Source organism: Cupressus sempervirens, chromosome 3 (assembly GCF_028749045.1).
Source record: "Cupressus sempervirens isolate cs-2001-9-10 chromosome 3, ASM2874904v1, whole genome shotgun sequence".
NCBI lineage: Eukaryota > Viridiplantae > Streptophyta > Pinopsida > Cupressales > Cupressaceae > Cupressus > Cupressus sempervirens.
The window spans coordinates 308,209,604-308,226,358 of NC_143120.1; the positions used below are offsets into that span (position 1 = coordinate 308,209,604).

Sequence of the window (16,755 nt, forward strand, 5' to 3'; positions counted from 1 at the left end):
AAATAATGTCTCCAATTCTTCAAGGTTTGAAAAATACATAAAACTCTTGATCATACACAGAATACTTCCTTTTAGCATTATTCAACTTCTCACTAAAGAAAGCAATAGGTTTTCCTTCTTGACTCAATACAGCTCCTATTGCACTACCACTAGCATCACATTCAACTTGAAATACCTTATTGAAATCAGGTAAAGCCAATACAGGCAACTTAGCAACCTTTTGTTTCAGAGTCTCAAAACTCTTATCAGCTCCATGTGTCCACTTAAATTCTTTTTTATCTCCTCTCATTGTCTCAGTCAAGCATTACAAACAGCACTGAAACTCCTTAACTTTTTGTAAAAACTAGCCAAACCATGAAATGATCTTACCTCACCCACATTCTTAGGTGTAGGCCATTCCAAAATTGCTTTAACCTTCTCTGGATCCCTCTTCAATCCATCAGCTAAAATCACAAATCCCAAATACACAATCTCCTCTTGCATAAAAGAACACTTTTTTAGATTAATCAGCAACTTCTCTTCTTTCAACCTCTGCAATACTTGTCTAACATGCTCAAGATGTTCTTCCTTAGTCTTACTGAATATCAAAATGTCATCCAAATAAACAATCACAAACTTACCCAAGCATCTTTTAAGAACTTCATTCATCAACCTCATGAAAGTACTAGGTGCATTAGTTAACCAAAAGGCATAACCAACCATTCATACAAACCATCTTTTGTCTTGATAGTAGTCTTCCATTCATCACCTTCTCTGATTCTGATCTGATGATAGCCACTCTTCAAATCAATCTTGGTAAAGCACTTCGCTCCACTCAAACAATCCATTATGTCATCCATCCTCGGCATAGGAAACCTACATTTCACTATGATCTTGTTAATAGCTTTGGAATCTGTACACATTCTCCATTCTCCATTCTTCTTATTTGCTAATATAGCAGGTACAGCACATGGACTCAAACTTTCTCTGATCAATCCTTTCTCCAATAATTCATGCACTTGTTTGTTTCTTCATTCTCTGTAGGTGTCAATCTATATGGTGCCTTGTTCGGCAAACTAGCTCCAAGAATCAGATCCATACAATGACTTATACTTCTCACTGGCGGTAAACCATCATGAATATCCTCAGCAACAATCTCTTTATACTTATTCAGCAATTTTGTAATTTCGTCGAGTACTCGGCTACCACTATCCGCTGTCACTCGGTCATTAGCTGCAACCAAAGGAAGCAATCAGCAACCAAAGGATCACTCGGTAACCAAAGTAATCACTCAGTAGTAACTAAGAACTCAGCAACCAAAGAAAACTTGCACTTGGCAATAATTGGAGCTCGGCAGCAACTGGCAGAATGAACAAAAGTGTAGGATTACAAGGCAGCCCAGGATGCTCCTGCATCATCTCTTATGCTCCTGACCCCACCTTGCCACATCAGCTCTCTTTACAATCTTACGATCGTGCCTTTACTGCTCCATCGAACACCTGCTAAAAATCTCTTACGATGTTACAAACACTGCCTTTGGCGTAGCATCACAGCTTCCCTTTCTACTCCTCACAATCCTAAGACCGCTACGATCCTACGATGGTACGATCATACAATGGTGGCTTGATTCTCTTTACCATAGCTTCAAAAGTCTAACCATTTTCTTCTACGACCACACGATCACTGCTTGATCGTAACATCACCATATCAAAGCATCGTAGATCCTTTCTTACATCATAACATCGCAGCCTTGCTAGAGAAAACTCACGATGTCCCGGCATCCTTTATATCGTAAGATCAGGACACAGCATTTTAACCTTCAAACTTCAGACTTACACTATCTCTATCGTATAGTCGCGAGGCTTCATTTCACCTTTTACGATCTAACAACACACAGTGTGTCGTAGCAGCGGCACTTCAATTTTTTAAATGCTACTATATACTTACGATCCTACAATCTACTCTATCGTATAGTCGCGAGGCTTCATTTCACCTTTTACGATCTAACAACACACAGTGTGTCGTAGCATCGGCACTTCAATTTTTTAAATGCTACTATATACTTACGATCCTACAATCGTGCAACTAGACAAACTGACCATCTTACGACTCAGCGTAAGATCGTAATTTTTATTTCTTGACCAAGAGATCAACGACATCCTCGTGACATCGTAACCCTTTGCTGCAAGCTCCCCGATCTCACGAACTAAGCACTTGTCGTAGCATCTCATTAGAGGTCTATGTCTTGATCATAGCATCTCCAGGCCATTTCGAACATCTCCCAATCTCACAACAAAAACACTTTGTAAGATCGTAACTTCACTCTTCGGCTAACTGATATCAAATGAGTGCATTTTATCTCCTTCAATTAAAAATCCTTCAACAACTAAAAATGGCTCAACTTGCGACCCGGCAACAACCCAATACTACGATAAACCATGAAAGTCGTACCATCGCAACTTATCCTTGAACTGCTCCATTGAATGAGATTTCGAATGAACCAAACCTTATCATTATCGATGAAACCTTCATTCGAAAACTGACTTTTACGATTCATGCAACCATGCGAAGTCTCGATGCTACGATCAGACCTCAATTGCCCCTTCGCAGCAGTCAAACCTTTAGCATCAAATCAGACCGTGACCATGCCACAAATAGGGAAATTAACCGCATCGCAACCTCGTAGCATTTTCTTTAACCGCAGGATTCCAAGTTGTGATACCGCGCCAAGGCAAAAATGTTTGACTATTGACCATTTGTAAAGAGATCACATGTTTGCAACTTATCTTTTAACTCAACTACTAACTTGTGCAGACATGCGACAAAGGGATTGCCATATCACTACGTTAACCGATGGTTAACCTACACCTCTTGAGACTATGCGACAAACTAGAATTACTTGCTTTTGAATATGTCGAATGAACATATAATATAATACAATGAAATTCATTTGAAACACAACCCACCATTTCTGTTTTGACCTTTCAACCACCTCTGGAGCATACCACGTATTAGCCATTGATTTGCTCACTTCTTGCTCTAGCTTTGACAACCTGGGCCTGCATGGACACATGCCTTCACAGCGTATCCGTGCTTTCACTAAATACCTTGCAGCTTCAAAATCCGAGCATACGCCAACCCTCGATTTTCCTCATTTGACGGCTCATGTAAAAATGCAAAAACTGTGACCCTTGTCTGCCTTACAACCAATCTCGAACTTGTCGTACGCCACATCATTCTAACACTACACTGCCACATCAATAAGGACATCCACATGGCGGCCAGTCGCACCTTCCAAACCTTAACTCAAGGTTATCTGTTCACCCCAACAACCACGCGAACAATGTTTTTCCCACCATCGTCGCTCAAACCCATGGTCAACATTAACTCAACGTGACAGTGTGATGAAACAAACTTTATTGTTGTTGCCTCGAATACACGTGTCCATTTGTCATTTTTTCGCTATGAATATTGATCGTGCAACTTTTGTTAGCGACAAAACGACATCCGTCGATCTTGAAAGGATCTGACGACCCCGACAAAACAACCTTTTTTTAATGCTCACCCTCATGGCAAATAAGATATTGACAGCTAGAAAGCACATATGACTGAAAATTGTGGCGATATCCTGCAAGGGCTGGTCCTATCACCTTAGATGTGTCAAATTGTCACTTCCCCACTTCCTTTAAAAGTCGATCATTTTCATAACGCAGGAAAATGCCCATTGTCGATCTAAGAAGATCTGGCGGCATAGGGAAAAAGTACTTACTGCACAACATAGAAGATGAAAGAAGGTCCCTGTTGGGACATGTCAACCAGGCATACACCTGCATTGCTTAAACTTCTATCAACTTCAAAATCCGCGAATGCACGCGTCATTGATTTGGGAAGATCTAATCGCTAAGAAACATTAATCAATTGTATAGCCATAAAACTAAACAAGAACTCGCAAGAACATGTGGCAGCCAGTCACACCGTTGCAACTTAAAAATTTGATTCAATGTAACTGTTGCGATGCTATGATAACTACCCTTTGTAGTATTGTGACCCTGTACTTCCTTCACCGAGATCTTACGACAGACCTCTTGTCTCAAGATCGGGACTTCATTAGATCGTTGGCCTTTTATACTTCTACGATCCTACAACATGAAGGATATCGCATGACCGGCAAACTCAACTTGGACCTCCACGATGTTACGACACAACATATTGTGAGATCGGGAGACATGAATATTATCCTTATGCCTAGACGCCAAGCCTAACATCGTAACATCGAGACATTTGAAAAATATATGGTTTCCCGCTCTCAGAAAGAAAACCTAGGCAAGGGTATGGTTGATCGTGAAATTCAACTGGATTTTTTAGTGGCAAATGGTAGAAACATGATCATGGGACATCAAAATAATTCCCTTAGGGCAAAATTTTCAAAACTAGGGTAGGGCACAAAACTAGACTAGGGTTTCTCCGAAAATTGGGAACAAATGAAACACAAACCCTAACCCTAAGCAACAAAAATCAAACATTTTTGCAAAAGATTTTCAATTTTAGGTATAGTGAAAATGAGGGCTATCAGGAGGCATTATCTTTTGGGGAAAGAAACAGTAGTTCACACTGATCACTTGCCTCAACAATTTCTTCAATCTCAAAATAAAATTGAAAAGGCAAGGCATATGAACTGGGCTTCTTCTTTCACTTGGTCATCAAGTATAAGAAGGGGAACACCAACAATGTTGCAGATTGTTTGAGTCGACCTCCTAAAGCTCATGCTTTAACTATTATCAACACTTCTAATTTGGGTTTTCAGATATTGTCTTCCTAGTATGGTTAGGATCCAAATTTTGGTGGCACCTATAAAAGTATTCAGAATCCTTCACCTTCTAACTTGGAACCATTGCAAGATTTCCATATCAAGGAAGGGTTACTCTGCAAGTTGGATAAACTTTGTGTTCCTAGAGATCATAGAGTTTCACTTCTCAAGAAGGCACATTCTACTCTTTATGGTGGTCATTTTGGTAAATAGAAAACACTTCACCATTTGTAGATATTCTTTTATTAGCCACATATGCAACGTGATGTTCTTCATTACCTCAAAAAGTGTGTAGTTTGTTGTCACTCTAAACCAACCAATAGAAAGATGGGCTTCAATGCCCCTTTCCTTATGCCTTTCTTGAATTATCTAGGATCGTTTTCTACAAATGTAATAACACTATCATTGTAATTGGTGTATTCCAAATGCAGATTTGAAGACTTCTAAATATGAGAGAAGACATGTCTCTATGGTTAATCATCATTAGATAATAATAATATATATATATATATATATATATATGAATATTTGTCTAAATGATGATTTACCATCAACAATGTATCTCATAATAGAATCAATCCTACTAAAGCTACAAACTTAACACTACCTCTTAGCTAAGGAGGATTGTTATAGAACACATTATACTCTCAACTATATGAAGAGATATCATCTAAGTATGATATTCCTGGAATGGCATAGTTAAGGATATCAACATATATCCATCAACTTAGATGTTATCTTTCAATATAATCCGAAGTATGTTTCAACAGGATATATCAATCATATGATATTCATCATACTTAAATTCTTTTGGTATGTGCACTGGCATCAAATCCTTGATGCCTACCAAAAGAATATGTTATATCCTAGTAGCATATGAGTTATCTAAATTCTGGCAATCCGGGACAACAACTTAATGAAATCGATCACATAACTAGTAATCAACATGTCATAAACTCTATCATGACAACTATCATGATCTCCGACACTCTGTGATAGCAAGTTAATGTAGTATGATCATGATATGTTTGTTATCATGACTACCAGCACTCCGACACAGCAACTTAATGTAGTCTGTCATGATAACAGGTCAAGCTATTGATAAAATTGTCACCTTATAACAGCAAACCTCCAAATATATATATCAATGAAAGATCATTACCTTTCATGACATAATCCACATATGCAAAATAGTAACCACCATGAAACAAGTCAAAGGGTGGAACAAGAGCTTTCACCTCAACTTCTCTCTCACAAAGAAGAATGCATTACAAGGAATTTCAAACTTCTCCCTCATAGAGAAGACATCACTCACAAGGATTTGCACCTCAAAATTCTCCCTTTCAACAATGAGCCTGGGAAGTCAGGTCTTGTAGTTACTCCCTTAGAGGCTCTCTTCGCCCAAGGATGCCTATCGGACTCCCTCTGAATCTGATATCGATCTTCTAAATTTATGGCGATAAGTCATTACTTTCTCAGGATGTACATAAGAGTATGCCCATCAAAATCATGCAGTCACACACATGTATTTCTAGACTCCCTCTGAATATCAATCTTCTAAGCTACTATGTTGCCTTTGTAGAAGTCTTAGACTCCCTTTTAATATATAAGGATACTCATAATTTCAATCATCGTGGATATTTTCTTCAAGAGTCTCACTTTATCCAAACTTCTTTCCCTGCAAGAACATCCCCAGACACAAAGAAAAAGATCAAGGCGAATAACTGTTATAGTATGTGTAGAATTACAAATGAGAGAGAGACTACAATAAGTAAATATAATACTCAAAGATAATAGATACTTATCTCCACATTAACATTCTTGATACAAGTTGCTCCAATGAGGGTCCATGCGCCTCAAATAAGATAATGTCTCCGTATAAACATTTGTCAAACAATGGGAATGAAATATTGATTATTATTCCCCCCACAATGTAAAATTCCCACTTGTTCCATCAACACTGTTGGGTGATAGTATCTATTTAGTGATACGAGTGATAATTTTATTCTATGCAATTCATATCTTGGGGAATGTATTGAAGTTTCGTTCCTGTGAATGGTCCATCATCGCTATTATTCATCATATCATCGCCTTTGGTGTAGGTAATCCAATGGAATTCACAACATATATGGTGGTCAACTAATAGTTGATACATGTATATCCATTTCGTTGTGGACGTTCTCTACAGATATTCTAAAATATTCATAGTTCTTTGCTCCGTCGAGTGTTTTATTGTTTGTGCTTGAATGTTTCTTAATGATTCCCCCTCTTCCTCCTTGTCTCACAAACAAGCTGGTTATATATCATTAAGCCTCTAAAGGTCATATTCTTTGAATGGGTACTTCTTTTAAGAGATGTGTCTTTGTTTTGAGTCATAGGAACAATTACATTCCTTAACCACCAATCATACCACTTAACAAATATTTATGTTCTTCAAGTGGTCCCTATAGTCACTGATTTTCATCATTTAATGAATTATTGGTTTCATGTTTATTCTAAACACGCTTTTCCATTTCTTGAGATTCATATATATCCTTTAAGAATCATTGCTTTTGTTATCGCTGTCTAATATTGCTTATTACTAATGAATTATTAATAGCATCTTCACAATAGTTTTGTATTCAATTAGTTGTTGTTTTACTATTAAAAATATATATCACGTGTCTTTCATCATTAGTCAAATTACTAGCTTTCTTCGATTGTTGTCCATACAAATCTGAGGATCTTATTTCTCTCCCATTCAATAGACATATGATTGTTTATGACAATGGATCTGCCGAATGGGTATTAAACTTTTAGTCTTCCTTGATTGTTATCGCACTCTCTATGAGAAATGTCAATAGAGATATTGTCATGCCTTTATTAATAATTATTTTATTCATTAACAATGATCATCGAATTTCTAAGGTAATAGGTATGACAGGTGTGTGACTATCATTTTCAGACTCTAACGATATTGTCCTCAATATTTGTTGCTAATTCATAGGAATCATTGTTTGCTTCCCGTGATATGTGCAATGTTATTCTTCATCTTCACCTCTTCTTTTCAAAATATTTGATTTCCTCTCTATGTTCTTCGTTGAATGCCTTGGAGTTTGGTGCAAGTACCTTTCCATGTGCAAAGACAAAGTGGTTCTCTTTTAATCAATCAAAGACCACTGCAAATTTTGAATTCCTTGTTTGTAATTTGATTATCTTTCACTCTACCCAATCACCGATGCAAACTTTGACATTCATTCTTTTTTCTTTGATGTTTTCACATGTGATATCTTTACGGAGTCGATGGTGTTGGAATAAACACGTCATGTTCCAAAATCGATTTTGGAATTCTTTATAAATGCTAGTATCTTTTGTCTCCACTCGATGCTCAAACTCTGATGACTAATTAGGAACTTACATACTTATCGATGACATGGTCCCCTCGCGTGTTGTTATCAATCCACTTTCAATGCGATCATCTCTTTCCTATATAACTTACTAACCTTAGTGTTGTTGGTCACCTTTATAGTGTACGGGAAAGAATAAAATGTGTCCCTTGATTCTTTTGTTGTTTACACTCTGTGTTCTACATATTTGACTAGGCTCACCCAATAGGGTCTTATCTTTTCACAGGCTACCCCTTTTCACTTGTGCATATAAATGGCGATTCATATTTTTAAATTGTATGAGGTTTAACTTTGAATAACTTGGGTTGGGTATCAAACATAGTGACACCAAACTCTAAATAGAGAAAATTGAGAATATTGCGTGACTTCACCACTTATATACATAAATAAGTTCATCTACAGTCCATTCAATCATATGATCATTTTTTTAGATCCCAAAATTGACTCTCCATTCAATTCATCATTACATTTGAAAAGGTCATGTTTCACGATTTCTTGTTTGAAATCTAAAATCTCATTCTCATGACATGATCTACGCTTGCTAATAGGTGTATGTCCATGAGACACCTTAATCCTTGAAGACTTCTGATAACTATTATGCATGACTGTATATGTTTAATGTTGTCGTGTATTGTGCCAACTTTCCTTATCAAGCTTTTCTAAATATTAGAATTTATTTATTTTTTAATGTTGTTACTGTGTGTTTACTATATAAACTTTGTGGCTTCTTGTGTTGCTTGATTTTTACGTACCCCTGATATACATTCTTTCTAAAATCAATTTTGTCCTCCATTTCACTTTATCATTTATGTATTTCTAATGTTGGTTTTATGTTTCAATACAAATTGCACTTTTACCAGTAAAAGCATTGTTGCACAAGTTGGATGATTGACCATCAATATCAAATAAAATTATGGAATGTCCAATTTCTTTTCCTCCTTCGTATGATTTTTTCTCCATATCATTTATGTTCTCTCACATTCACAGACTAGCTCCGATACCATCTTGAGTTATCTAGGATCGTTTTCTACAAATGTAATAACAATGCCATTGCAATTGATGTATTCCAAATGCAAATTTGAAGACTTCTAAATATGAGAGGAGACAAGTCTCATGAAGAGACATGTCTCTATGGTTAATCATCATTAGATAATAATATATTAACAATAATATATTATATATATAAAAATATTTGTCTAAATGAAGATTTACCATCAACAATGTATCTCATGAGAGAATCAAACCGGCTGAACACCCTTCTCATCTTTGGGAAAGCATTTCTATGGATTTGGTTAGTGGATTCCCATTAACTATTCACCACCATGATTGTGTCTTTGTTGTTATTGATCGATTCATCAAAATAGCTGAATTTATTCCATGCCACAAGACAAGTTTTACCCATGACTTAGCTCAGCTCTTCTTCGACTTAGTTTAGAGATCCTTTGGTTTACCAACCAATATTGTTTATCTTCGCAACTCACGCTTTGTGGGTCATTTTTGGAGATCTTTGTGGAAGATTTTGGGAGTTTCTCTTAACTTTCCCACTACTTTCCATCCTAGGTCAGATGGTCATACTGAAGTTTCAATTGAACTCATACAATTTTTGAGGATTTATCACTAAAACTCTCTTACCAAAAGGGATTTGAGCCTGACCCACATTGAACATGCTCATAACTGAGCAATTCACTCATCTACAGGTCACTCACCTTTTGAAGTATGTCTTGGGTTTCAGTCTTTGGCTCCATATGAGTTGCCATTATCTTTGCCATCTCCAGCCACTAAGCATATTCAAAAGAAGCAAGATAAGGCCCAAGCCTTCATCCAACATTTGCAGCATCTTTTGTCCAAAGTAGTTCAGATTCTTCAAAAGACTCAACAATAGCAAAAACAACTTATGGATCGCCATCGTGTCCCTCATAATTTTCAAGTTGTGGACGGTTTGGTTATACTTGGACAAATGACACTTCCAAGAGAATGCACATAGTAAGGTCAAGCCACTTCACTATGGGCCTTACACCATTCTTCACCAGGTATCTAATAATGCTTTCCAACTTGATCTTCCAGCTCAGTCAGGAATCTGCGATGTTGTTAATGTTGATCTTCTCAAGCACTACCATGAGTCAACACTAGAAACTGAGACCATTGTTGTTCCTGATTTTCAGCTTCCACTTGATTCTGATAGAGATTTTGATACAAAGACTTGTCAGACACGACATGGTTCCACCACTTCCTACCTTGTTGCAAAGCAAGGTCAGCTTCCGCATCAGGCCTATTGGATCTCTCACCATCAGTTATCTCGGTAGTTTCCTTCTCTCTTGCGTGCATTGGAGTCCATGGCTAATATTGTTGGGAGGAATGATGAGGATTCATAGGGTATTCATAGGATATATCATACACTTAGTATTATTTTTATTAGTTTTATCCCATTTATGTAGGTCAAAAGTAAAGAGTAAATGTCAGTTTCCTAGTTGTTCAGAGGTTAGCATAAATTAGTATATGTTTATTTTTATTCTTTTCCATCTCACGTTGAGATTTGGAAAAGCTTATAATAGTTTTTATCTTCCATCTCACATGGAGATTTAGAAAATATTTCTAAATCCCTTATTTTAGGCAACATAGTGCCTATATGTATGTATGTATGTATGTATGTATACATATACATATATATACATATATACATATACATATACATATGTATACGTATATACATATACATATACATATGTATACATATGTATATATATTATTTATATATATGTATTTATATATACATATACATATATATACATATACATATGTATACATATGTATATATATTATTTATATATCTGTATGTATATATATATATATATATATATCCTCACAGGAATGTGGGAGCAATAATGAAATTTTGCAACTTTATTTGCATAGAATTTTGCCTTTTGATTAGAATTTGTTCTTTGACTCAGGGATTGTATTTCATTGAAATTGAATCTCTGTTTTTGTTGCCTTTTATTTTGCATATCAAGAAAGCTGTTCGAAGCCTTGCCAAGGGTTATTAAAAATTTTACCCAGACCAGAAAACAGGGAAACTGAAAGGAACGTCAAATGGAACTGTGGTACATGTTATGACTTATTTACTATTTTGAATATGTAATAGTTAGAATACATTTTTTAGTCTAGCTTCAACATCTTTTAGCTGTGTTATTATAAAAATTTGACCTGCAGATTGAAATGAAATTATATGATATATTTTAATCAAACAATACTTAAGTTTACTTAAAAGGGAAAATTAACTCTTGCATCCCACCAACCTCAAACATTAGTATTTTACAGAAAGCTGAACTCAGCAGACTGTATCAAGATCATTACAGAGATTATAATTTAATTGACATGTATGTATGTTTCTAACATACGATTTTGCAGTTACACATATCTGCAGCCATTGGGGTACCACATATCACATTTCTAAAAATCATGCACAATGTTTATGCCTTAGATTGAAAATATTGATATGGCCAATGACACCAAATTTGGCTACCAATTACATATTTATTATTTACAAAAGAAAGTAGACAGTTATAAAAACATATTTTTCCATGTTTATTGTAAGTTCAAAGAAGAAATAGACAGAGCAAGAAATGAGAACGACAGTCAAGCTTGTGACTTAAGAAAGCTCAAGACATGATTCTGGTTCATATTTAAATGGCAATTATGATCCTATCAGAAAAAAGATGAAAAGTAATCTCAGTTAAGAACGCTCAGAATCACTGTGTGAAACAGGATTTTGTACAATTACTGTCATGTGCTATAACATTGTTTTGCGCTGCTGATCTAAATGCTTCCTCCTGCGATATCATTCCCAATTATCATTTGCAAGCGACTCATCCGTGGAGTTCTTTCTAGCATTTGCAGATCCAGAATGCATAATCAAATTCTAGTCATCCTCGGCCACTGTAACATCTCTGCTCTTGGACGACGGCCTCAATCAATCTGCAAAAAATCCAGTGTGGCCTATCCTTACTGCAATAGCACAAGTATCTCCTCTTCAAAATTGATACGATGACTTCGATGCTGTAGCTCTGCAAAGACTGCTTCCGGATTATCGGTTGTAAATTCACCGCAGAGATGGTTCTGTTAATAGCCCAGTCAGTCATTGATAAATAATCACGATATTGGCATTGGCAACGGTATATGCTATTAGGATATTATTACCATCAAATGATTGTTTGTGCTGATCCTGTATAAACTGTGTCGTCTCTTATAATTCTTTTTAGATTTTTGTAAAATAGTGAAGTTCAGAATCTTCCTCTGCAAATGCCGAGTGGTTATTTTATAAAAGAAACGATTTGATCTATAAATTCAATTTTGGAGGGTGTGGAACTTCGGAAGGTATACGGAGATATTTGAACCATTTTTTCCCCAATGATAAAAGTAGCATACACTTGGTGCTCTTTTACTAATCATTTCTAATAGAATGAAGTAACATTTTTCGAATTGCAATTCTCTAATAGGCAGTGGCAGAAAAAAAATATTGTGCTCTACGGACCCCTACTTCTTCATCTGGCTCTGAAATTTTCACTAGAACACAAAATCGCGAAAGCCCCCACCACAGGAGCAGTAGACTAGAGCAAAAAAATTGAACAATGACAATCTTCTTTACAATAGAAACTCTTAGTTCAGGTTCAAAAACCCCGCGGTCCATTTCCGACGGGTATGTCTGAAGACATATTCGTTAAGTGGACTGATGAACTTATCTTTTGGGTAAAGGTTGTTTAAGGATTTGATGTTTTAACTAACCTGATAGGCTCTCCTCCGATTTTCTGACGCTCTTGTTGCTGCTGGGCCTGGATTTGTTCAAATATTGCAATGCGCTTTGAATCAATCGCAGTCAGATACGATTCATCTTTCTTGAAGCCTGCGGGTAGAGCAGCCGCGCCACCACAGCAATCTTCCCCCATGATTATTACTTAATTTTGCTATAAACTGTCTTAGCCTTCCGAAGCTCAAAAATCAAATATCTGTTTTCACATCAATGGCACGAATCTAGTGGTAGAAAGAGTTTTTGTTTTGATTTGCTTTACCAGCTTGTTCTGTAATTTTTCAGAATGAAATTGGATTTATGTCCTGCAGCTCGTTGAAATCGATTGCTTGTAGACCACGAAATAAAGAAAAACCCTAAAAGAGAGGCGTATAAACATTTTTATTCAAAAAATTATATCCGGACCATGGTTGATGGGGTGAATGATTTACATTTGTTGGAATAAGGTGACTCAACCTTACCATGATTTATTGTTTTATTTATACTTTTATGGAAAGTTGCTAAATAAAATTGCATTCTTTCGTAAGAAAAGATTTAGAGTAGAAAAATAAAAAGTTCTTGTTTTTTTGTGATTTATTCTATTATGCTTTGTTTTTCATGCAAGGGTGTGCATAAAGAAGTTTGTAAAATAAGTTATAAATGTGTTGAATGTAGACGTTTTAAAAATTGATTCCTCTTGTACGAAAATTCTATAAGTACAAGGTATTGTTGTAGAAAATCAGGTGAGTGTGAGCATTGTTATGCTGTCAGAATTGTTATGGATTTGATATCATAGCTAAATACTCTTGGAGAGTTGTGGCTTTATAGATTGTATTGTAACTATTGTTGTTGATAATACAATTGAGTCTGGCTTTGGAGTGGTGGGTTTTTTCCCGAAAAGAGTTTCCCATGTATATCTTGTGTTCTGTGGTTATGAGTTGAATTTTTTTGTATGTATTTGTTTAGCTTGCAATAGTTTAAAGTTTTGTGAGATAAATTTCAGCATCATCTCTATTGTTAGATTTAGCATTTGGAAGCATTTTCACACTTAGGCTTCCTTTCAATTGCTTGGGCATTGTCTAGTCTTGTACAGACCATAGCATACATCAAATTGCCAACAACACTCGCATAAGGTACTCGAGACATGTCCTCCATCTCTGTAGGAGATTTTGGACAATCCTCCTTAGATAACTTTGTTCCATGTAATATTGGAACAACTAATTGCTTGCAAGCTGTCATGCTGAATTTCTTGAACATAGAGTTTACATACTTCCTCTAACTCATTCAAAGCTTTATGCCTGCTCTATCTCTAATGATCTCGATCCCAAGAATATATTTGGCTGCACCTAGATCTTTCATCTCAAACTGTTCTGCTAACTGAGACTTCAAATCTGAAATCATTCTTTTACCATTCCCAATAAATAACATATCATCCACATATAGGACTATGATAAGAATGTGACTATTTTCAGAAATGGTCAAATTTAGATCTCAAGAATCCCAAAGACAACACATAGGTGAAAATTTTTTGATACCACATTCTAGGAGACTGTTTCAAACCATATAGAGATTTCTTCAACTTACAAACAAGATCTTCTTTACCTTTTTCAATAAAATGCTTTGCTTGTGATATATAAATTTCCTCCTTCAAATCACCATGAAGAAATGTTGTCTTCACAACCATTTGCTCAACTTCAAAATCATAAGCTGCTGCAAGTGATAAAAATAATTGAATGGATGTCAGCTTTGCTACAGGAGAGAATATTTCACCATAATCAATTCCCTCCACCTGTGAATAGCCCTTCGCAACCAACCGTGCCTTATACTTCTCAACACTACCATCTAGACCCACTTTTTCTTGAACACCCATTTACATCCAACAGGTTTTCGTTCTTCAGGCAAAGGTACTAAATCCCATGTAGCATTCTTCTTCAATGCTATCATCTCTTCATTCATGGCTTCTATCCACGAATCTGCATCATCCATACCCATAGCCTCTCTAACAGTCCTAAGCTCATCAGTGTTAGAAATCAAAGCAAATATACAACTAGAATCCAACAAAGAATATCCAAACCTCTCAGGTGAATAACCAAATCTATTAGGTTGTTGTCTATCATGAGTAGACCTCCTCAAAGTTTGAGGTTCAAGTTCTTGTTCTTCTTTAGAACTTCCAGAGCTACTTAAGCTCTACTCATTCTCAAGTCTATCAGGAGCTCGTAATTCTTCTCCCTTAGAGGTAGTAGGAAAATGAACTACTTCCTTTTTTTGCTTCTCTTCCTTCTCTGGCTGCAAAAGAACTGTGGAAGGTTTTAGCTCACAAAATATAACACTTCTACTATAGAGCACATTCTCTGCAACTGGATCCCAAAGCTTGTAACCTTTCACACTGACACCATAGCCAACGACGATGCACTTAACTGCCTTGTTCTCCAACTTTGATCTTTTTACACTTGGCACATGAGCATATGCCTCACAACCAAAGACTTTGAGATGTCTCAAAGAGGGCTTCTTATTAGACCATGCTTCCATAGGTGTCTTCTCAATAAGTGTTGAAGTGGGAGACCTGTTAATTAAATAACATGCAGTGGCTACTACTTCAGCCCAAAACTTTTGTTTAAGACCAACACCACTCAACATACTCCTAGCACTCCTCCATCAGTGTTCTATTCGTCCTCTCTGCAACTCCATTTTGTTGTGGAGTGTATGGAGTTGTCTTATGTCTCTCAATTCCATGATCCTTACAGAACCTATCAAATTCTACTGAACAAAACTCACCACCATTATCAGTCCTTAAAAACTTAATTTTTCTACCAATCTGATTTTCAACCAAGGATTTAAATTCTGTGAACTTACTAAAAACTTCAGATTTACTTCTGAGGAAATACACAAATGTCCTTCTACTATAATCATCTATGAATGAGACAAAATACAAAGATCTAGATATCGAAGGAACATTAACTGGACCAAACACATCTGAATGAATATAATCCAAAACCCCATAAGACTTGTGAGAACTAGAATAAAAGGAAACACGATGTTGTTTACCATAAATGCAATGTTCGTAGAAGTCAAACTTCATATTACAATCATCAAGGCCTTCAACAAGGCTTTTGTTTTTCAGGGTTCTAAGACCCTTCTCACCAATGTGACCAAGTCTTTGGTGCCATAACATTGTCTTCTCAGCAAGGAGCTTCATCTCCAAAGTATTAGCACCCTTAGGTACCTAAAAAGCATGACCATTAGATGTAGAAACAATGGTCTTCTTCTTTTCTTGATTTGCTGGTGACGATGAAGAATCTAAAGCCCTTTTCTTGGACTTCACAGAAGCACTATTGCATTGAATTATGCATGCATCCAGCCTATACAAGGTGCCAATCCTAACACCCTTAGCAAGGACCATAGAACCTCTTGTCATCTTGCATCCATCACTCAAGAAAACAATCTACACACTCACATCACCAAGCTTGCTGACTGAAAGGAGGTTTCTTGCTAAACCAGGTATATGCAGTACACTATCAATCCCCTTCACTCTATCATCAAGGAATCTGATCTTGACTCTACCACGACCAACAATATTCAGGTGAGAGTTATCACCCAGAGACACCTCTCCACCATCAAATTCTTCATACTTTGAGAACCAATCTTTGTGAGATGTCATGTGGAAAGAAGCACCTGAATCTATCAACCAAACATCTTATGATGTATGTGTTGTCAAGGCTACAACAAAAGCATCTACATCATCTTAAGAAGATTTATCAATATTGGAATCAGAGAAATCCTTTTTGCCTTTCTTTTTCTTCTCG

The 16,755-nt window shown here is 36.3% G+C and overlaps 1 protein-coding gene across 7 annotated transcripts in view; it reads right to left on the reverse strand.

Moving 5' to 3' along the window:
• LOC149566209 (threonine--tRNA ligase, mitochondrial 1-like) overlaps nt 1-13,385 on the reverse strand; it is a 166,780-nt gene extending 153,395 nt beyond the window's left edge. For 4 of the 7 annotated variants that reach the window (XM_089819628.1, XM_089819626.1, XM_089819624.1 and 1 more), the window contains exon 1: nt 12,952-13,250. In XM_089819628.1, coding sequence (XP_089675754.1) covers nt 12,952-13,112 — 161 coding nt within the window. In that variant the 5' untranslated portion in view covers nt 13,113-13,250. Of the gene's footprint in view, nt 1-12,951 lie in introns of all 7 variants that reach the window. The other 3 variants (XM_089819629.1, XM_089819625.1, XM_089819627.1) reach the window with 2 other exon arrangements.
• Nucleotides 13,386-16,755: the final 3,370 nt, after the last annotated feature.